Genomic DNA, 22,139 nt, shown 5'->3' with positions numbered 1-22,139 from the left:
GGGAGGCTGCAGTGCGATGAGCCAGGGGGAGGAGAAGCCTGATTCAGTGGAGTATCCGGCTGGAGCAGGTGCACACCCAGCCCAGCCGGGAGCAACTTTCCAGCTCAGCACAGGCAGGGCGAGGTCCGAGGTGCCGCTCCTCGCAAAGGAGGGGCAGAGGAGGCAGCCGGGAGTGGGAGGCATCGGCCCCGGGGACAGGACACACGCACCCGCCTGCGATCCGGATCTGGCTCCGCTGCTCCTGGAGCGAGCCCATGGAGCCCCTGTGGGGGAACCGCAGCTGTGCGAACGGTGGGTGCCGGGGCATGGGGGGCTACACTGGGGGGGGGAACTGGGCCGGGACTGTAGGATTGGAAGAGGGGTCGGGTCGGAAGGGGGGTAGAGCTGGGGGGGTCTGAAGGGGGGTGAGTGGGACTGAGGACTGGGATGGGGGTCGGAAGGGGGTTGGGATGGGCTTGGGGTGTGATGCGATCGCAAGGGGCAGTTGGGGGCTTCGGAGGAGGCTGGGGGTGAATGGGACTGAGGACTGGGATGGGGGTCGGAAGGGTGGTAGGATGGGATTGGGGTGTGATGCGGTCGGAAGGGGGCAGAGTTGGGGGTTCTGGGGGGTGAATGGGACTGAGGACTGGGATGGGGGTCGGAAGGGGGGTGGGATGGGGTTGGGGTGTGATGCGATCGCAAGGGGCAGTTGGGGGCTTCGGAGGAGGCTGGGGGTGAATGGGACTGAGGACTGGGATGGGGGTCGGAAGGGGGGTGGGTTGAGGTGTGATGCGGTCGGAAGGGGGCAGAGTTGGGGGTTCTGGGGGGTGAGTGGGACTGAGGACTGGGATGGGGGTCGGAAGGGTGGTGGGATGGGATTGGGGTGTGATGAGGTCGGAAGGGGGCAGAGTTGGGGGTTCTGGGGGGTGAGTGGGACTGAGGACTGGGATGGGGGTCGGAAGGGGGGTGGGATGAGATTGGGGTATGATGGGATCGGAAGGGGGCAGTTGGGGGATTCTGGAGGAGGCTGGGGGTGAGTGGGACTGAGGACTGGGATGGGGGTCGGAAGGGGGTGGGATGGGATTGGGGTATGATTGGGGTTGGAAGGGGGCAGTTGGGGGGTTCTGGAGGGGCCTGGGGGTGAGTGGGACTGAGGACTGGGATGAGGGTTGTAAGGAGGCTGGGTTGGGGTATGATGGGGTCGGAAGGGGGCAGAGTTGGGGGGTTCTCGAGGGGTTTGGGGGGGTGAGTGGGACTGAGGACTGTGATGGGGTCGGAAGGGGGGTGGGATGGGATTGGGGTATGATGGGGTTGGAAGGGGGCAGTTGGGGGGTTCTGGAGGGGGCTGGGGGCAGAGGCTGGCCCGTTCGGGGGTGGGATGGGGTTCTGGTTGGGGGTAGCTTGGGATGGGGCTGGTCTGGCCATAGACCACCTCCCCCCCCACCCCATCTTTGCACCCCCAAGGGCAGACCCTTTGCAGCCCAGGGCTCTCGAGCTAGCCACCGGCCCCTGATTTCTCGCCAAATTCAGGGGGAAAGGAGACGGTGCCAGGGCCTGTGCTGGCACCCTAGGGAATTGGGGCAACAGCTGGGGCTGCCCCTTGAGTCAGCCCTGCCTCAGGCACTGCTCCCATGGGGGGTAGCACTGGACAAGAGTTAGGAGGAGGGGGCCTGGTGGGTTCCTCTGGCTAGAGGGAGATGCAGGGTGCATGTGAGCAGGAGGGCTCCAGGAAGTGAGGGGGTCCCATTGCAGGAGGGGGAGCTGGGCAGGTGTTTGTGCTGATCTGGGGACGGGGTAGCAGAGATCCCCCCATAGGGCTGGACTGGGTCACTCATCCCTGGGGCTGGGCTACCTCCTGTAATGCATTCAGCACTGGCAGGAGCAAGCAGGGAGGGTGTCAGGGGAAGCAGGTGGTGAAGGAGAACTGGCCGGTGCAGGGCTGGTTTCATTCCAGGTCCCCCCCACCAGACAGGCATCTTTGTCAACCTGTTCCTAAAAATTGAGAGGAAGGAAGTCCACAACCGCCCTGGGAACAGGCTCCTTGGGAGGGTGTGGAATCCCCCTCATTGGAGGGTTTTAGGAACTGGTTGGACAAACACCTGTTGGGTTGGCCTACGTTGACTTGGTCCTGTCTCATCCTGGGGGTTGTGTGCACCCTGGAGGCCCCATCCAGCCCCACAGTTCTGTGATTCTGTAGCTTGTTCTTTCCAAGGTGAAACTTCTTTTTAAAGTTCCTGGCAGTGCTGGATCCAGCCCCTGTTCTGGGGGAGGCTGGAAATAGGGGTTCCCTCAGGGCGCTCTCCCGCCCACTCAGAGCCCTGGAGATGTGTGCTGCTAGCCTAGGCTTGGTGGGCTGCCCCGTGACACCTCCCTGCAGAAAGGTGTGAAGTGTAAAGCATCTGGCATTTGAATTGGAATGATAATCTGGACTGAATGCAGCTGCTTGGGGCCTAATGCCAATGAAGGTCAACAGGAAATGTTCCATCAACTCCAGTGGGATCACGCCCTTAAAGCACATGTGTGTGATAGCTCTGGCTGTGAAAATGTACGTGCATATCTACATTCATTTTAATCCTCGTGGGGCAGATCCGCAGCTGGCGTAATTGGCCCTAGCTCTATTGAAGGCAATGGAGTGACAACAACTGACCCCAGCTGAGAATCTGCCTTTTTAACTTCTAGAAATAACCAGTGAAAAGAATAAGAAACCCAGCTAGTGATTTTTAAAACTCACTCTCTTCGGGTAAGCCACAGCCACTTGTCCATGTGCCGTATTGAATGGTGTATTTTCATGTCTGGGGATGTAAATATCAACATCTGGGCCCTATTTGCAGCTAAAGTGATCTTTGTGTATCCCAACCTCTCTTTGGAGATACCTCCCCCCACACCCTACATAGGCATGTAATTCATTTTGCTGCCTGGAAGGCTGAATTGAATGTAACAAAAGAAGAGCTAGTAAATCAGCAAGCAGACCTCTGGCTTGCTCCCTCTCAAGTTTTATACTGGCTTTTGTTTGCATTGAAGGGGGCTGATTTTATTTGCTCTCTCTAAGGGACGTAAAAGCTCTGTCACATGAGGACATTGTGCAGCCAGGGGAGTTAGCAGTCACTTTTGTTCTAAGCCTCACAAAGCCTGTTCTGTAGCTGAAGAAATGAGAGTAACTAAGCACTATGTTACCTGTGCATTACAGCATTTGCAGGGACTTACAAAGCAGTTGGGGGTTTTCTTCTTCTAAATTTTACTAATCCAAGATAGAAAAGACTCTATAGACCGTTTAACCCATCCCCCTGCCTTATGGAGGATTGTTCCCTACAGTATATATGGGAGCATTTTACACGGTCTAGAAAAAGAAACCAGTGATAGGGCTTCCACCAGGTCCTTTGGGAGGGAAGTCCACAGTCAGGGACTTTTCCATTGGATCATTTGCGCGCAGGGCAATCCCTCCCACAGAAACACCCACACAGAGAGGGGAGGGGAGGCTGCACAATGTGTCCAGCAGCCTCAGCCTGTCCCAACTTTTTTTGGTGAATTGCTCCCAGGGCCTGGGAAGTGGGGGATGTGTGAAATGAGTGTCCATGTCCAACCAGCCACAAAGAACTCCTTGGATGGGCACAATCCACATGGCGGGTCCCTCTTCCCACTGTTAAGACCGAGGCAATGATCTAGCAGCTCATTGTTCTGATACACGCAGCATATTCTTTAAAAATTTGACACAGCTGTTTTGCTGCCCAGAGGCGGTCTGCTCCCTAGTGGTGGAAAACTCTTCTGTGAAGTTCCATCTGGGCATGTTCTTCCCTCATCCGTCTCTGTGTATTTTGTTAGTTCAAAAAAAGAACAGGAGGACTAGTGGCACCTTAGAGACTAACCAATTTATTTGAGCATAAGCTTTCATGAGCTACAGCTCACTTCATCGGATGCATTGTTAGTTCAGTACCTACACAGAGCTAAGGGTAGCTAGGAGCAATGTCTCGGGTGTGGTAGCAGTGTGAGAACCAGAAAAAGAAGCTCAACAATTTCCCCACCCACACCCATTGATACAGCTTTGATGTAGTGGCTGATGTTTAGTGGTGCTTTACAAAGAAGCCCTTGATTCTTATCTACTTGCATGCCACCGAATAATGAATCACATTTGATACCTGCAATTTCATCCTGCAGGATCTGAATGCTTTTCAACTTCACATGCATTCACCAGACAGGTGGCGCCCGCAGTGGGGATGGGAAGTGAGAAATTTTGGTCAAGGACGAACCTGGACTCCTAGAAAAAGTGCCAGGGGATCATTTGCCAGACAGAGCCTCTGGGCCAGATTCACCATTACTGAAATCAATGGCGTCCCCACAGCATATGCAGTGATGAATCAGGACCTCTTCTTTTCAAGGTCCCAGCTGAAGGAGACACACCTCCAGTAAATCTACCTAGGTGTTAATGCTGTTCCCATCACTGTGGTATCTGAGTACATAAAATGCCTGGCAATCAAAATAATTAGGAAGGATGAAGGGTTGAGTCAACCTTGCTGGTATTTAAATTTATGTTTTCAGGGAGTCTCGGTATTATCCCACTAAGGCACTCCTCCTTTGACCTAACTTCAGAATAATTATGTGGCAGATGCTCAGCTAGTGTAGCTTGCCAGAACGTGATTGAATCAAGGTAGATATGACAAGGATCAGAGGATCTTCCCTGTAACTTCTGGGTTCTCAGGCATGATATAGTGTGCTTCTAGAGGGCAAAGGGGTACAGGAAAGAGGCCCAGCATCCTTGTCATATGCTGTAGTACTCTGGAGGAGATTTTGCCTAGGTTTTGCCAGAAGTTATGGGCATATGACATGGCCCCAAGTGCTGGATGCTGCCATAAGGGTGGCTGTGAAAACAAATGAGAATCCAACCAAGAGAATAATTCTTTTGTGTAACCTGACATAAGAATGGCCATACTGGGTCACAGCAGTGATCCATCTAGCCCAGTATCCTGTCTTCTGATAGTGTCCAGTGCCAGGTGCTTCAGTGGGGACGAACAGTACAGGTAATCATCAAGTGATCCATCCCGTCTCACCCATTCCTAGCTTCTGATCAACTCCATAATTGGTTGGTTTTTATTCCCAATGAACAGACCACAGACAATGTGCAGCAGAGAGGAAAGCTTTGTGAGAGGTTGCTATTCTAACCTTTAACTTAAGTATCTGCTCCTATAAGGGTCAGGTCATTTGGGAGCTCCTGCTGAAAAGCTCCCCTCTAATTCCATAGAAAAGCAAAATTACCAAATTAGGTAGAAATGCGGTACTGGAAGTGATGAGTGACAGACTAGCTGGCAGACGGCGGCCTGAATAGGCAGGGTGGCATTGGAGTCTCTAAATCAACAAGGGTTGGATGTCTTTCTAGAAGATATGCTTTCGTTCAACCACACCTTATCAGGCTTGATGCAGGAATTACTGGGGTGGAGAATCTCTGACCTGTGTTATGCAGGAGGTCAAATTAAATAACCATAATGGTCCCATTGGACCTTAAAATCGATGGATCCTGAGCTGTACACAAGTTTTGTGTCAAGGGGCCTTGATAACTAGTGCTGGTCGGGAAGCCAATTTCCTGCCCCATGGAAAATGTTACGATTTCAAATTTTTTTGCCACCCCCAAATGGAGATGAAAAGGCAGATTCTTGACATTTTTTGCAAACTGAAAATCTGCAAAAATTAAAATTCATTTTGTTGGTTGTTTGTCCCAAGATATTAGAGAGACAAGGTGGGTGAGGTAATAGCTCACTTCTCTTGGTGAGAGACAGAAGCTTTCAACCTTACACAGTATCTCCTTTAGGTACTAGACAAATGACAGTCCTACCAAGGGAATAATTATTTTGTGTAACCTGCGGACCTGAAGAAGAGCTCTGTGTAAGCTCAAAAGCATGTCTGTCTCTCCAACACAAGTTGGTCCAATAAAAGCTATTACCTCACCCATCCTGTCTCGCTAATATCCTGGGACCGAGCGGGCTACATGAACACTGCAAACAATGTTTGAATCATGGCTGTTCCAGAATTCAGTAAACAGATCTGCCACTCCGAGCTGGGAGCCAGGCCATTCTTGGGTGTTTCTCTTGGAGCTTTCTGGTTCCCAGCCCTCACATGCTATATTGAGGGGCCATAACTAGAAGATAAATTGAAAGTCAATATTCATTTTCAAATAGGGAAAGTGTCAATATTTTTTTCCAAGTTCATTTCACTCCCCCCGCACTCTATCTTGGTGCTGGTGGAGTCATTCCGACCTGGCAAATGCTTTTTAATGCTTCTCTCCACACTTTAGAGAAGTGTTTTATTCAATAAAGGTCTTCCTTCCAATTACTATACTCGTTCTAGATAGCCAATGATCTTCACCTGTTGTATAGTAAATCCCAGGTTTCAGAGTAGCAGCCGTGTTAGTCTGTATTCACAAAAAGAAAAGGAGGACTTGTGGCACCTTAGAGACTAACCAATTTATTCGAGCATAAGCTTTCGTGAGCTACAGCTCACTTCATAGTATGCATCCGATGAAGTGAGCTGTAGCTCACGAAAGCTTATGCTCAAATAAATTGGTTAGTCTCTAAGGTGCCACAAGTCCTCCTTTTCTTATAGTAAATCCCTTCTCTCGTCTGCCCCCTATATTTGTTCTGCATTTGCTGGAATCAGTTCCTGACGGAAACAAAAAATGCCTTAGACTCTGATGGCCCTGTAGTAGCAACGTGATTGTGCTGAGATAGACTGTCACTTAGCCTCCAGGGCTGTTAGTACATCTGGAGAGCAAGGAGTGTTTGTGACTCTGAATAAAGAGTGGGAGTCAAATTGTTATCTCTGCTGGTGGTGGAGAAAGGGGAAACTACTTCAGAGACTCAGTTCTTGAAGGACTTTAGCTGACAAGGGAACACTACTGATAACATACAGAACTCGCATAGTATATGAGAAGGATACTGTGACCCCTGCTGTGTGACAGCGATATTAACTTTCTGCAGCCCTGACCAATGACATATGACAGGGGCCATGAAATAAAGTTCACCCTCTTCCCAGCACTCCTGCATGTCACCCATTTATACCCAGGTGGGAGGACGTCCCAAAGCGCAGGACACTGTATGAAAAGGACCCACAAACCACAGCTCCTGGTTCCAGCTGCTGAGCCCAAGTTTTCCTAGAGTGTGTTGATACAAAACATGTAGTGTTGTGGTAGCTGTGTCGGTCCCAGGATATTAGAGAGACAAGATACAAACATGGCTGTGCAGTGTGTCCAGGTGTGGAAAAGTCAACACAAATGACACACACAGGTGAAGGAACACAAGCCAGAACAGATTACAGAATAGTGAGATGAGTTAGATGAATTCAAGTCATCAGCGTTTGATGAAATTCACCTTCGGGTATTTTCTCAGAACCATAAGCGATTATCTTGCAGGATGGGTGAGGTCCCAGAGGACTGGAGAAGGGCAAGCATAGTAGTGATCTTGAAAAAGGGGTACAAAGAGAACCTGGGGAATTAGGCCGGTGAGTCTAACTTTGATACCTGGAAAAATACTGGAACAAATGATTAAACAGTTAATTTGCAAGCACCTAGAGGATAGCAGGATTATAAGGAATAGCCAACATGGATTTGTCAAGAACAAGCCAGGCTCATTTCCTTCTTTGACAATGTTTCTGGCCTAGTGGATTGTGGGGAAGCGGTAGGTGTGATATAGCTTGATTTTAATAAGGCTTGTGATGCAGTCCCACATGGCCAATTAGGAAAATGTGATCTAAATGAAATTTCTAGAAGGTGGGTGCACAACTGGTTGAAAGTTTATCCTCAAAGAGTAGTTATCGGTGATTCACTGTCAAATTGGGAGGACATATCTAGTGGGGTCTGTCTAGGGTCTGTTACTATTCAACATTTTCATTAATGACTTGGCTAATGGAGTGAAAAATACGCTGATAAAATTCATGAGTGGCACCGAGCTGGGAGGGTTGTAAGCACTTTTGGAGGCCAAGATTAGAATTCAAAATGGCTATGACAAATTGGACGATTGGGCTGAAATCAACAAGATGAACTGCAATAAAGACAAGTGCAAAGTACTACACGTAGGAAGGAAAACACAAATGCACAACCGTGACATGGGGAATAACTGGCTAGGCAGTGGTACCTCAGAAGAGGATCTAAGGGATATAGTGGGTAACGAATATGAGCCAAAAATGTGATACAGTGGGGTGTATTAACAGGAGTGTCATATGTACAACTACTCAGCACTGGTGAGGTCTTAGCTGGAGTGCTGTGTCCAGGTTTGGACGCTACATTTTAAGAAAGATGCAGACAAGTGGAACAGAGTCCAGAGGACAGCAAGGAAAATTATAAAAGGTTTAGAAAACCTGACCTATGGGGAAAGGCTAAAAAACCTGGGTATCTTTAGTCTTGAGAAGAGGAGACAGAGGGTGGATCTGATAACAGTCTTCAAATATGCTAAGGGCTGTTATAAAGAGGACAGGGATCAATTGTTCCCCTGCCCACTGAAGGAAGGACAAGGAGCAATGGGCTTATGCTGCAGCAAGGGTAATTTAGGTTAGATATTAGGAAAATCTTTCTAACTATAAAGCCGCCATGCCCCCCAAGGACGATAAGAAGAAGAAGGATGTGGGGAAGTCCGCAAAGAAAGACAAGGACCCAGTGAACAAATCTGGGGGTAAAGCCAAAAAAAAAAAAAGAAGTGGTCCAAAGGAAAAGTAAGAGACAAGCTGAACAACCTTGTTTTGTCTGATAAGGCAACTTATGATAAACTGTGCAAAGAAGTGCCCAACTACAAGCTCATCATGCCAGCTGTAGTCTCTGAAAGGTTGAAGATTCGAGGATCTTTAGCAAGGGCTGCCCTCCAAGAACTGCTCAGCAAAGGTTTGATCAAACTTGTGTCCAAGCCCCGAGCCCAAGTGATTTACACCAGAAACACGAAGAGTGGAGATGCACCTGTTGGTGGGGAGGATGCTTAAAAAAGTTTTCCAGTCACCTCTGCAATATTTCTTATGTAAATGTATACAATAAAATTGTTGAATTAAAAAAACAAAACAAAAAAACCCATAAGGCTAGTTAAGCACTGGAATAGGTTACCAAAGGAGGTTATGGAACCCCATCACTGGAGATATTTAAGGACAGTTAGACGAACACCTCTCAGGGATGGTCTAGGTTTACTTGGTTCAGCCTCAGTGCAGGCAGCTGGACTAGACGACCTATTGAGGTCCCTTCCAGCCCGACGTTGCCAGGACTCTAGAGCCATGCTGGGAAAAAGCTGCTGTGTCCAGCCACGCTAGCTGGAATCTTGCCAGCTAAGTGAGCCAAGGGTTTCTAACTGTAGTACAGATGGACCTTAAAGCCTAGTGTCCCAGTGCCATGGATGTCTAACCAGGGCGTCCATCCACAAACTCATGCCACGTAATCGCCCCCTTGTTAAGGGTTTCATACATTAAACAATTAGCATTTGTGCCTCTGTTAAGCTTTTCCTTTGCTCCTTGATTTTGTTGTTGGTTTGAACCTTTGATCTAGGTTCAGTTCCCTGCTCCACCACAGATTTCCTATGTGACCTTGGGCGAGTCACTTAGGCCCAGGTCTTTCAGCTCCTAACTTCCATTCGTGTAGGAGGAGCCTAAATACTTTGTGAAGCTGCTTCTTCTCTCTCTGCCTCAGTTTCATGACAAACATAGTATTTACCTGGCTCCCAGGGGTGTTATGAGGATAAACATGCTGAAGATTTTGGGGTGCTCACATCCTACAGTATTGGGGGCCACGTAAGTATCTTAGGTAGAGAGATTCTGTTACTTTGAGCATATTCAGTAACACCTTGACTTCAGGGGGACTGTTCATGAAATAAGAGTGCATAAGGTGCTAGAATCTGGCCCTAAATCATTTTTGTCAAGGCTGTCTAAGGAGTCAGTGACAGACCTGCGATTAGAATCCTGGGTCCCAGCCCTGTGCTCTGACCACTACATCACCCTCCCTAAAGAAACACATTTGATAGAGTCCCATAGAATATTCTCGCTAATCCTTCACATTTGTTTTCTGTGTGCGTTGTCCTCACAGGTTCTTTGGTTCCTATTTCTTGCTCTTCTCGTTGGGTCGTATGCCAGGTAGTCAGTGACGGCAACCTGACCACCTCTGTCCATAAGAATCTCACTTTGCACAGCAGCTGGGCAACACAAGTAGAAAGCAAATATGGATTCTACATTGGCTTGGCCCTTGCCATCTTCTCCAGTTTCCTCATCGGCAGCAGTGTCATCCTCAAGAAGAAAGGGCTGCTGCGACTGGTGGACAAAGGGGGCACCAGAGCAGGTATGGAGATTCAGGGCGGAAGATGGGGTTTCTGCTCCCAGAATCAGAGGCATTGTCCACACTCCCATGAGTAATGAGGCCGGGGGATATGCCTCGTGAGATCTGCTGTTGGTGTGTGTGTTTACATCTGAAGTGCCTGATAACTGGGAGTGGGGGAACTTTTCATCCATCAGGAACTAATACCCATCAGGGACTCTTCTCTGTGTAAATAAAACTGGATGTGGGACTCAAATGGTTCACAGCTCTGGTGCTAGCCCTTTGCCCAGGGGAGAATTTCACCCCTGCAGAATGGATCAATTCATTCAAATGGGATTGCACAGTTCTGTTCTCCATGAATCAAATCCTGCTTATATTGAAGTCAATGGGGAAGTTTGCCATTGGATTCACTGGGACAGTACAAGGCCCTGTGTGTTTTTCCTGCACAGGAGAATGACATCTTATTAATGCAAAATGTCAAATTCATTTGCAGAGCCCAGAATATGTGTATAAACTTTCCCCCTTTCATCAAGTAAATATTAACTTCACGTTAAACTACATATAAATAATTCCCCGTCTGTGTTATTTATTTATTATTATTAATAATACAGTAACTGAAACATGCTGAGAACTCTACAGAATATGGTCTCTGTGCTGGCGAGGTTACAATCTAATCTCAGACGTGATGCAGCAAGTGAGGGCTGCTGTCGTTATCTTTGCCGTCTCAGAGAGGTTATCTTTTTGACGCACCTGCACCCAGCACCTCAGAACCAAAGCGGTTCTAATGCCCTAAGAATGGTCAGAGTGGCTTTACTTCACAGGTGGAAAAGCACCTTGGAGAGTGCCCATCCAAATTAGAGGTAATGATTATAAGGCCCTCTGTGTTCTTCAGTTGGTGTCTCAGGTATCCTACCGCTCGCACCATGAGGTTACGCTGACTATGACGTCACAGATGACACAGAACAGGGCGGGGCTTATTACTGAGTGGGCTGGCCCCTAATGGTATTGCTGACCCTGACCCCCACTGTTCTGCAAGGTGAGGATAAGTGATGCTGCAAGGCTTTACTTCCACTCCTTCACACATGTGCATTGTCCTTAATGAGCGGAGGGCATATCATGTGTCTCGGTTTTGCTGACAGATTGTATCTCTCCTGATTAGATGGCCTAGGGGGCATGACCAGAGCTGGAGCAAGAGGGATCTCTGTGAGAGCATGTGAATATGTGGTGCCTGTTGGAGCGAGTGGGAGCTGCTGAATGCAGGCTCTGGCTGAGGCATGCATGTGTGGGATTGTATTGCACAAGGGGGGACGGTATGTGCCAGGATGAGATTATGCAGTAGGGGCTTGAGCAAGGGGAAGCGTGTGTGTATTGCATCACGTTAGAGCAGCATGTGGAGGTGGAGTCTGAGTGGGATTTGTGGAAGCTCAGCTTGTGGTTGTTGGAGCACGTGTGTGCAGTGGGGTTGCACTGGGGTGTGTGTGTCTGTTGCCTGACCAGCCGTGTGTACAGATGCAAGGTAAATGTAGTGGATGTGTTTGTGTGCCCCAACAGGTGGAATTGGGGGGGGGGTGGAGGGGTGAATTCTGATCCCCCAGTTCTGCCCACTGTTGAGTTGCACAGTGGAGTTTATCCCATTGCTCTGGTGTCACCAATGTTTCGAACCACACCTGCAGCCAACCTCATTGTGTAACTACAAACCATAGCACCTAGCTCCTAGATAACATTTTTGATCAGTGGATCTCAAAGAGCTTTACAAAGGAGGTCAGTATCATTGTCCCTGTTTTACAGATGGGGAAACTGAGGCACAGAGCAGTGAGGTGACTTAACTAAGGTCGCCCAGCAGGTCAGGGGCGAAGCTGGGACTAGAACCCAGAGCTCCTGAGTGCCAATCTGGGCCTCTAACTGCTAAGCGGTACAGATCCACTCCCAGGGTGTCTGCCCCTTGCTGAGGACCGGCCATATGCAACAGCCAATGTTGTAAAGTTCAGCTTTTTTGAGTTATCTGCCCAAAGAAATCTTAGGAATTTAACAGTAACAAAAGTATTTCCCCAGCTTCCTCCACCGCATCCCAAAGCTGAGCTAACTCCATAGTGGTCGCAGGGATTTTCCAGAGCGATTCACCGTGGGGCTGAGCTCAAGCATGGAAAATTTCAGCCAAAAAGAAGAATTTCTGAGAAAGTTTTGCGCCAAAGAAAGCAGGCGTTTCTAAGGGAGCCAGTGTGTAATCTTCTCCCTGTAGCTTTCATTGAGGCTCTTTAAATGTTCCAATTCCAGCAGTAATTTCCCAAGTGTTCTTTATCCATTGCTGGCTCTGACTTTCCTTTTAGCCATCTAATCTTTCCATCTAGGCATTTATAGCAGGATCATTACCATGGTATTTGAGCACGGCCCTCTGCTGCTGCGTACTTCAACATTCCTCCTAATTTGTGCTGTTACCTGGTAGTACCTGCTCAGCCAGTGTCATTGAAAACTGGGCCCTATCCTGCTCCCACTAAAATCAGTGGGAGTTTTTGCTTTGTCTTTAATGGGGACAGGATCAGGCTCTTGGTGTGGAAGAACTTTAGATTCCACTTCCCGCCCCGCTTGATCCTCTGAACTCTCCCTTTTTAGAAACACATTTTCCACCATCTCATTTTTTTTTAATGCCATAAATAATTGTGCATCAGAAACACAGAGTCATGAAACTCCCTTTTTGCATGAAGTCAGGGATGTTATTATTCATTATTTGTATTCCAGTAACGCCTGGAGACCCCAACTGAGATCAGGGTGCTAGGTACTGTACAAACACATAATGACAGAATCCCTGCCCAAATAGACATGACAAAGAATGGGAGAGGAAACAGAGGCCAAGAGAGAGAAAGCAACATGCCCAAGGTCACGCAGCCCGTCAGCAGCAGAGCTTGGGATAGAATCGCGACATCCTGAGCAGTTTAGTGCCCTATCCACTAGCTAACACTGCCCCCCATGACGCCAGCAAGAGGCCTGTTTCCCCATCAGCTTTACCCCTTGTCTCTTCCCCCCACAATCTCCCTTTCAGGTTTCCGTTCCACATCTGGGCCCTGGCCAAGGCATTTGATGCTGGGACCCTACAAGCAGTTCCCTGAAAAATAGCAACAATGACCACGGCTGTTAGTGGTCAAGGGCACTCAGCAAATCCATGCAAAGACGCTGCAAACTCATCACAGAGCTTTCAGTGCTTAGCACTGGCCGGGGGATAACGTTGTCTTTTCAGTGTTGTCCAATGGGATTAAATAGCTGTTTTCTATTGTATTTATGCTGCCCGTCCAGGCTGTAAATACCATCTTCTACTAACAGCCTTCTCAATCTCTGGTTTCCGTGTAGGATTTTACTGATTTGTTTATTGTCTCCTCTCCTTCTAGATTGTTTCAGTAGTCATTTGAAACAGCCCCCTCATAGCTCGGAATCTGCTATTTCTTGTGGCTGTGGGTTATTTTTCTAGTAGTCCCTAAATATCTGTGCTTTGCTTTCCCAGGAGACGGAGGTCATGGCTACCTTAAGGACTGGCTCTGGTGGGCTGGACTGTTAACCAGTAAGTGGGGTTATTCACATTCCCATGCATGTATAGCCCTTACAAGGTTCAGAAAATGGAGGCGTAACCAAGCTATGATTTTAGCCTATTTCTCCAGTGGCTCGGAAGTTTGTTCAGTGTAGGGACGGATTCTCCACCCCTTGCAGATAGATAAATAGAGCAGAACCAGCATGCTGTGCCCGTCACATCGCAGCCCGTCTGGATTGCTTGCAGAACTAGTTCGCTTGGTTTTCCTGGCCAAAAGTATGAAAAGCCCCGGTTACACCAGGAAGGCTGGCTGGTCTGTCAGCGTACCAGGCACTGGACAAAGCCTGATGGACTACCAAGGTCATGAAAGGGCACATCTACATCAGTAGGTAGATATTCGGGAGGCGGTAGTAGCACCTCCAGCCCCCCGCTTGGTAACAGAATCCAGGATGTACAAAGTCCTGCAGATCCCCCGTGTGCGAAGCTCCCTCCTCGGTAATAGTTCTCACGGGGGTTATTTTGCCCCAAGATGCCCTGGCTCAGTTTACATGCAGCGTCGAAACCCCTAGCAAGATTCAGGCTCCTTCCCCAGCTCAGCCCTTATTGCTCTGAAAATGCACAATGACCTTAATGAAATACTGTGTGTTGTAACTCACTTGTTGGCTGTTTGTTTTTCTCTCGTTTGCTCAGTGGGTGGAGGGGAAGCTGCCAACTTTGCTGCCTATGCGTTTGCGCCTGCAACTATCGTCACCCCCCTTGGCGCCCTGAGCGTGCTCATAAGGTGATTTCGAGGTCTCTCTATTTTTATATTCAACCCCCTTTTCCCCCCAGATGGCACAAACGTGATTTACTCTGCAAGAAGAAAAAGATCTTGGTGATTGCTACAAAATGGACAAATAGGCGGATGCTCTCCTCAGCGCAGGATGTTGCACAAAGCACATTAACTGTTGGATTAAATAACATATGCCACATGGCAACAACGTATGGTGGTGTGACCAGTAGTCCAGCGTTCATTTGGAAGCTTTTATAAAAACCTCTGTCTCTTCCTTCTTGTTCTGTTCTCCCAGCTGCGGCGCTGGTACCAGAACAGTTTTGGCAGTGGATAGTATTGCCAACCCCAAATGCCAAAAATCATGAGAACGTGTCACAAAATCATCCATTTTGGGCTCTCTTGATTTGCAGTCTGGCTTTTGAACTTTTAGGATGCATTGGGATCACATTTTTGTACTTTTCTCTCCTGGCCAGAGGGCTAGAAACTTACTTTTCTTTTAATGAAAACTGGGAGTCTCAGATTTTCACGTGACTCCAGGAGCTGGGGCTATTTTTTCCAAAAAGAGACCAATTACTGCAAGACTCACAATAAAAATGGGAGATTTAGCACCACTACAGTGGGGAACTGCCTCCAGAGTGGGCCATTTTGATACTCAAACTCGTAGTTGGGTTCTACTGTCCCTTCAAAGAGCTTCTAAAGTTTAATAACTAAATAATTAATGGAGTGTTTGTTCCTTTGGTCCTCAAACCCCTTTCTTTGGGTGCTAGGAACTTCATGTTACCCACCTGAGCATGAATGGAACTGGCCGCACTGCTAGTTCCTCTGGAGACACATTGATCTCTCTCCACCTATAAGCATTTTCTTTTCAAGACTTTAATTTTATTTCTACGTGAGTTGTGAATTTTAGGAGACACAGAGTCCAGCCTCTGCCATTAGTAACTCTGGTGTGAATCCGGAATAACCCACTTAACTCAGTGGAGTTACTCTAGATTTACACCCACACAACAGAGAGAAGAATTTCTTCCTGGCCCTTAATAAATGTAATTTATACGTAACCTTTTAATCTGCCTTTTGTTTAACCCTGGCAGTTCTCCCGTAGATGATTTGGGGGTATTAACGTATTTTATTGTTCTGACCCGCACAGTGCCATCCTATCGTCCTATCTGCTCGGAGAGCGGCTAAACCTGCTTGGGAAGCTAGGCTGCATGCTGAGCATTGTGGGTAGCACAGTGATGGTGATACACGCCCCAGAAGAAGAGGAGATCACCACTCTGGCCGAAATGGCTTCAAAACTGAAAGAGCCCGGTAAGCACCAGGCAGTTCAGCCGGCTCAAAGATGGGGCCATTTAGCGGAAAATGTACGTGCAGCAGATTGAAGGTCACATCCAGGAGTTTTTCTCTAGTTAGGGACCACACCTCCAGGGGTCTAGCTGAAGGATTGAATAGACTCCATGGTGCACCCCTATAAACCGTTTCCCTGCAGTCCCCCTGTTGTGCGTTCTAGTGTTTTAGACAGTGGCTCTAGACTCCTGGAGAGGGCCCGTGGGTTTTTTTGTAATCAGCACTTGAGATCCAGTTGTGCAGGTTTTAGAGAATCATGGTCTTGCTGTTGCGTTTGCGATTGTTATTTGTATGACTGGAGCATCTCGGAGCCTGATTCTGTTGCTGCCATTCTCTGAGGGGCATCCATATCTGGGCTGAATTTGTACTAGGTGCCTTTTCCCACCCCAAACCATTTGCCGTCTCAGCTTCCAAGGTGCTCAGGATGTGAATACCTGGAGTAGAGCAGGTCAGTGTTAAGGTGGCCAAGCTGCAACGTGAAGGCAGCATGGCTGTTTCCCACAGTCAGCCAAATCCCCTCCTCCTTTATGCCCGTGGACCCATGTGCTGAGGTGGCCCTACACATTGCCATCTGGTTCGAACTTTCCCTGGGCAACAAGCTTATTCATAAACTGGTAACATGAACCCCCGACAGTTATTTGTCTAAGGCCTTAGACTGGGACTGCATAACAAGTGATGGGGGAGTCTTTGGTCCCAGATCTGTAGCTGGTGGAAATCCACATAGCTTCATGCAGTTTTGTGGCGCTACAATGTTTTCCACCAGTTTGAAGATCTGGCCTTTTATTTTTTTTCAAACTGTATTCCTGCGTATGTCAGCTGTGTTACTGCCTTACTCTGGGTTACAGTGCTTCTGACCAGCCGTGGGCTGGTGTTTGATCTCTCTGGCGTATCCCGAGTAACGCATGCTGTCGTTAGAGCCTGACTGTGCATGCCTGTGCATTTCATGTTGTCATTTCTTGCCTCTCAAAGGTTTCCTCGCTTATGCTGCCATCCTCTTAGTAGGCTGCCTGATTCTGATCTTCTTCCTCGCACCCCGTTACGGGCAGAGCAACATTCTCATCTACCTCACCATCTGCTCCGTGATTGGTGCCTTCTCAGTGTCTTCCGTCAAAGGACTGGGGATTGCCATCAAGGGCTTCTTTGCTGACCAGCCTGTCCTGCAGAACCCGCTGCCCTGGATCCTCATCCTCACGTTGGTGGCTTCCGTCACCACTCAGATCAACTACCTCAACAAAGCACTAGACATTTTCAACACCTCCTTGGTATTTCCCATCTACTACGTGTTATTCACCACCATAGTCATCACCACTTCTATCATCCTCTTTAAGGAGTGGGTCGCCATGTCGGTGGTGGACATTATTGGGACAGTTTGTGGCTTCCTCACCATTATTTTGGGGGTGTTTTTACTCCATGCCTTCAAAGACATGGACATAAATTTAGGGAACCTACCACAAGTTCTTCAGAACAGCGACCAGGCACCAGCAATCAAGGACGACAAGAACATTCTGATAGAAGTGGATAATTCTGACATGATTGCCGATGATAAACCCAAAGTATTCATGATCTACAGCTAAAGCAGTGATATAAATGTTCAAGGGCAGAGGTTGCTGCTCTGAACTGGCTAAAATGTTACTGAGCAATTTTAAAGCAAAAGCACAGAAAGTAAAACTAATCATGGATCTGACCCAATGCTACAGGAGTCAAATGCAATCTTCCAGTGGGCTTTGAAGCAGGCCTGATGTCATAACACGAGCAAGGGGTATATTTTGTGTTCACCCATAAGACATCAACACGAATAGCTGCTGAAAGTGGCAACTCCCTTGAAATATGACAAGCTTGAAGCAAAATTCTTCTCTGGGATCCTTTCTGAAGGCTGGTCTCTCAACATTGTCAGTTTCTAGTGCATGAGCTGCACACTTTCCTAAGCAGAACTCCGACTGATGTTGTGCTTACTTCAAACTGATCTCCACTGACTGGCTGATTAGTGGGTTTTGATTTCTTTACAGCCCCTATCGCAAGGGCTCTAGGTACTTCTACAAAACTTAAAATACATAGCAACAAAAACAAAATGGGAAGACCCCCAGTGAATATTCTGCCCTTGCAAACCCCCTGGGCAGCTTAGCCAGATAGACAGCAAGTCCTGACATATGACAGCCCCATAACGTTTCCAGTCCCCGAAAGCCTGCAGGAAAAGATGGGTTTTCAGCATGCCATTGGCTTGTCAGAGCAAGTTCCATAGTAAAAGGTCCACTCATAGAAAACACCCTCCTCTGACCCACCAACCCCCTGTTTTTAAAGCCAGAACACACCCTCATCCTGGGCAAGTAAATATTTAGACAGGCAAGTAAGGTATCATTTGTTTTTGTTGTCATCCTACCAAAGGGCAATCAAACAGATTTTATACCTAGTAAATTGTCAGGGTAAATATGCAACATGACTTTATGAAACCTCTGATGATTTTAACCACACCAGTGTAACATTTGAGAGGGGCTTGAACCAAACATCCTTAAAGAGGAAGTTCAGGTCAGATCTGAACATAGTTTCTGTCGCTTTAGTGAGACAAACCAAAACCTCAGGTCCCGACACCCTAAATGCTGAGAAAGTTTGAAGCTGAATTTTGCAGATCTCACCCCTCCCGATGCAGAATATACCCTAGCAGTGCAAGGAAGTCAGCCGTGTTTGTCCTAAGGTGGCGAAAGCTGCCACAACTGCCTAACTGCAGGAGAACCTAGTCTATCTGAGTGCATGAATGTAGAAGAGTGGACTCACTGCTGGAACTCCACCCGCAGTCCCCAAATTGCTGGATGATGTGGTATAACAGGCTCTCCTCTAGCACCCCCATCTAAAGGGCCCCAAAGAAAGCAGCCAAGCTCCATCCACACACTGCTTGCTGCCTCCCCAGACCACTTCCTGTCTCGGACAATTTCTAGCTTTTTCCACAGCCCCTTCCTGAGCTCAGACCTCCCCAGACTCTTCGCTCCCCTCCCAGGTGCTGCCGAGTTCTTGCCCATTCTCCATCAGAGCACTACCTCCCCAGCCTTCTCCCTAGAAGCCCATTCCTTCCAAGCCACTAACGCTCAGGGCTTCTTCCCTGGACTCCCTTCCCCTATTCTAGGGCCTCAGCTCCAGTCTACCCCCAAAGCCAGCCACCTATGGGTTGATGTCTTCTGAAGCCCACCTACAGCCCTCTCCCATTAGGGCCAGCCCCAGGCTGCCACCTCCCTCCAACTGAGCGTGTGCTGCCTTTTGTGCAAACCCTCTTGCTCTCAGCTGGGCCCAGTCATGAATCAAAGCCAGCTGGTCCCCAGCCAGTTAGGAGCATCTGGAGGGGGCACTGACTCCCTTATAGGGTGAGCCAGCTGGTGACAATGAGCTAATAGCCAGTGCAAAGTAGCAATCATACGAGGCAGAGCTCAATATTGCCAGTGGTGAAGAACTGTAGAACGTACACCCCAGCCCCTAAATGATCTCCGATTGTGTTTCCTCTGGACACGAGGTCACGCTGAATGGCTCAGCAGGCAACTGGGTGAGAGAATGCAGTTTTGCTGCTCTTGATCTAATGATTTCACATTGGATGGCCCCAGACTTCAGCTTGGTAGTTCAGAGAGGTTCAGACCTCGGGGGGGGGTTGATTCAGTCTTTTACAGAGACGAACGCTTAACCAAATGCCAAGATTTCAATCAGCTCAGCTTGGAAGTACCTGCAGATTTCTGAGGGGTTGGCTGTGAAGTTTTGGTTCAGCCCCATCTCTGCGTTGACCTGTTGTTCTACTAGGACATTGCTTTGTGCTGGGTAACACTGTGGGCTGTGACAGCGCCAGGATTGCGTTTTAAATTATCTGCATTCACTAGAAAGGTGAACGATGCCACTTAAAGCTATAGGGCCAGATTCTGCCAGTTTATGGGGAGTAGTAACTTTGCAATGGGACTTCCTCTGCAGGAAGGGACCATTCAGCTTGAGTAATAATGGCACAATTCGCACCTTAGAGAATTTTTTTTTAAAAACAGGGCTTTGGCAAAGTGTGTATATGTACAGTAGAGATTAACTTTTGTTTTTGTGAGCTGCCGGCCGGGGGGGGGGGGGGGGGAGGAGTTGTTTCCTGCAGCACAATGTTAATTAGCTTTCACGTGAGTGTTTTTCACATTAGCTCTAATTGATGCTGAGCTTCTTCTGTAAAGTTACTGGGCCTGATTCTGCCCTTGCATGAGCCAGTGTAAATCGGGAGTGAGCTCAGCGGAGCTACAGCTGGGTAACATCAGCACTGGAGGGTGCCGAATCACTGACTGTCACTGGCTTCCTCAAGACTTAGCACCTTTCCTTGGTCAGTGAAAGTGCTTCTTTAGCCTGGAAGACCAGTTGGGTGCAAATGCTAAAGACTTTTTTGGCAAACGAGATTAGTAAACAAATAGGCAAATGTTTTCGAAGCTGAGGTTTGGGAGCCCATTGTGGGCTGTTTGGGGGATTTGTGGGATCCCACTGTGGGATTTGCAAAGCTAGTTTCCAAGTCTTTTCTCCCCCTCATTTAAACCCAGATGCTTTTTGTCCCCAAGGGAAGTGTGGGCTGTACATTAGAAACTGGGCTGGCATAAGTGGGTAACTGATCTCTGGCTGTACAGATTTTTTTTTTAATTAGAATTTTTCTTCCCTCACCTCGTCTTTGCACAGTCTCTCTGTCTGTGGTTTGCACTGTGCCCTGCTCACCTTTCCCCTGGATTTTTACTCCTCTGCACAGCTCCCTCTTCCACAGTCTCTCAGCCACAACCCCCACAATCTGAGTCCTCCACCACCTTTTGAACCCACAAGGTGCGCTTTAGTTAATCCTGAATCAGGGCTCGGTTGCTGGTAGCAACCACTGTGTGCTGAGTAACAGGGAGCCTTCAGATGATTGTGATCTAGTTCCCCCTACAGCTGAGCATGGCTCATGTCAGTCTCCTGAACTCACACATGGATCCCTGAAAAACAGCTCGGCTCTCTTTGGATCTGGTTTAAGAACGCGGCTCATCTCAGCACACAGGTAGACCCTCTACGTACTGGCATCCAAGCGCTGAGTTCAAGGGGAAGATCAGCAGCTGGGCTAAATTGTCATAGCTCCGTTGACTTTAAATGGAGCTAGGAGCCCTCCGGTGTCTGTTTTTTTAAGGGTTGGAGATGTGGGAAGATTTAATAGATACAGCGGCAGCGTTTTCCAGTGAAAACCCCCAGCATTATTTTATGAGCGGAAGGTTCAGCTAATGAGCTCAGCACGTCAGCACTACGCTCAATGCACGTCACTTGTGGCCAGCTGAATATGTGGGGTGTCAGTGTCCTGGGGCAGGAGATCGGAGCAACATGCTGAGCCGGAAGCCACCGCTGGGAACTGTGAAAGTCAATGTCCCCTAGACTCCGCCGGGGAGCTGCCAGAGCTCACGTTACGTCCTTTGGGGCCCTCAGCACAAGGTGATACAAGACACTCTCTGGCCCTGCCTGCAAGATCCTGGGAGCTTTGTTCCTAATGAACATACTGGGAAGAGGCAGAATTAATGTAATTCTGTGACTAGCTTTGAAGTTTAACTGGAAGCAACCCCCACGTTCAAAGACATTTCAATAATGTTTGTATTTAGAGGGAGAATAAAGGAGTTTTATACAAACTCTTGAGGGCTGAGCTGAAATCTTTTTGAGTGGTTCTTGACTTTATTGCTATGCGGCATGTTGGTAGACTGCCGGCATCCACACCATAGCAAGAAATAGAACCATGGAAAAGAGATTAGAGCAGCAGCTCCCTCTCCTGGTAAAGAAAATTTGTCCTTGCTGCTCTACCTGTGATTCCAGTTTCAGTTCATAGCCATGGCTTTGCTTCATGGGTTGAATTTTGGAGAGACAAGGCGGGTGAGGGAGTATCTTTTATTGGACTAACGGCTGTTGGAGAAAGAGAAAGACAAGCTTTCGTGCTACACAGAGCTCTTCTTCAGGTCTGCAACCGACTGGAGTCTTTGCAGTGCCTAAGCTTACCTAAACTTTTAGAAGGCTTTTTTCCTGGCATCGCACCACTTCTGAACATGGCACATCCCTATTTAGGAGGGTATCAGTCACCAGGCTGAGCTATTGCTGTCTGGCATTGACGCCGTACTCCCATGCAACATTTCAATGACAATTGACAACAAATTTATTAACTAGAAACAAGGCAAAAGGCACAATGAATTGCATTATTCAAGTATTTGCATAGGTGCACAGAGAGCATTATTGTAAACAATACATGGACCTAAGAGAAAGTGACATGTACTTTGTCTATGTTC

At 48.2% G+C, this 22,139-nt stretch overlaps 2 protein-coding genes across 2 annotated transcripts; both read left to right on the top strand.

Annotated features, from left to right (window-relative positions):
• The first annotated feature begins 254 nt into the window (after positions 1–254).
• On the top strand, positions 255–17,518 carry NIPAL4 (NIPA like domain containing 4). The gene is made up of 6 exons (XM_074960221.1): positions 255–291; positions 10,013–10,261; positions 13,731–13,787; positions 14,445–14,535; positions 15,671–15,831; positions 16,837–17,518. Exons 1-6 carry the CDS (start codon positions 255–257, stop codon positions 17,439–17,441), a joined length of 1,200 nt encoding a protein of 399 aa, XP_074816322.1. The 3' UTR covers positions 17,442–17,518.
• Positions 7,953–9,031, top strand: LOC141992718 (small ribosomal subunit protein eS25-like). The gene is given in 2 exon segments (XM_074962053.1): positions 7,953–8,638; positions 8,641–9,031. Coding segments are annotated over 2 exon segments (381 nt in total). The 5' UTR covers positions 7,953–8,545; the 3' UTR covers positions 8,929–9,031.
• Positions 17,519–22,139: the final 4,621 nt, after the last annotated feature.

Source organism: Natator depressus, chromosome 8 (assembly GCF_965152275.1).
Source record: "Natator depressus isolate rNatDep1 chromosome 8, rNatDep2.hap1, whole genome shotgun sequence".
Lineage (NCBI taxonomy): Eukaryota > Metazoa > Chordata > Testudines > Cheloniidae > Natator > Natator depressus.
The sequence above is the reverse complement of the archived record's forward strand: the minus strand, read 5'-3'. Positions and strand labels throughout refer to the sequence as shown.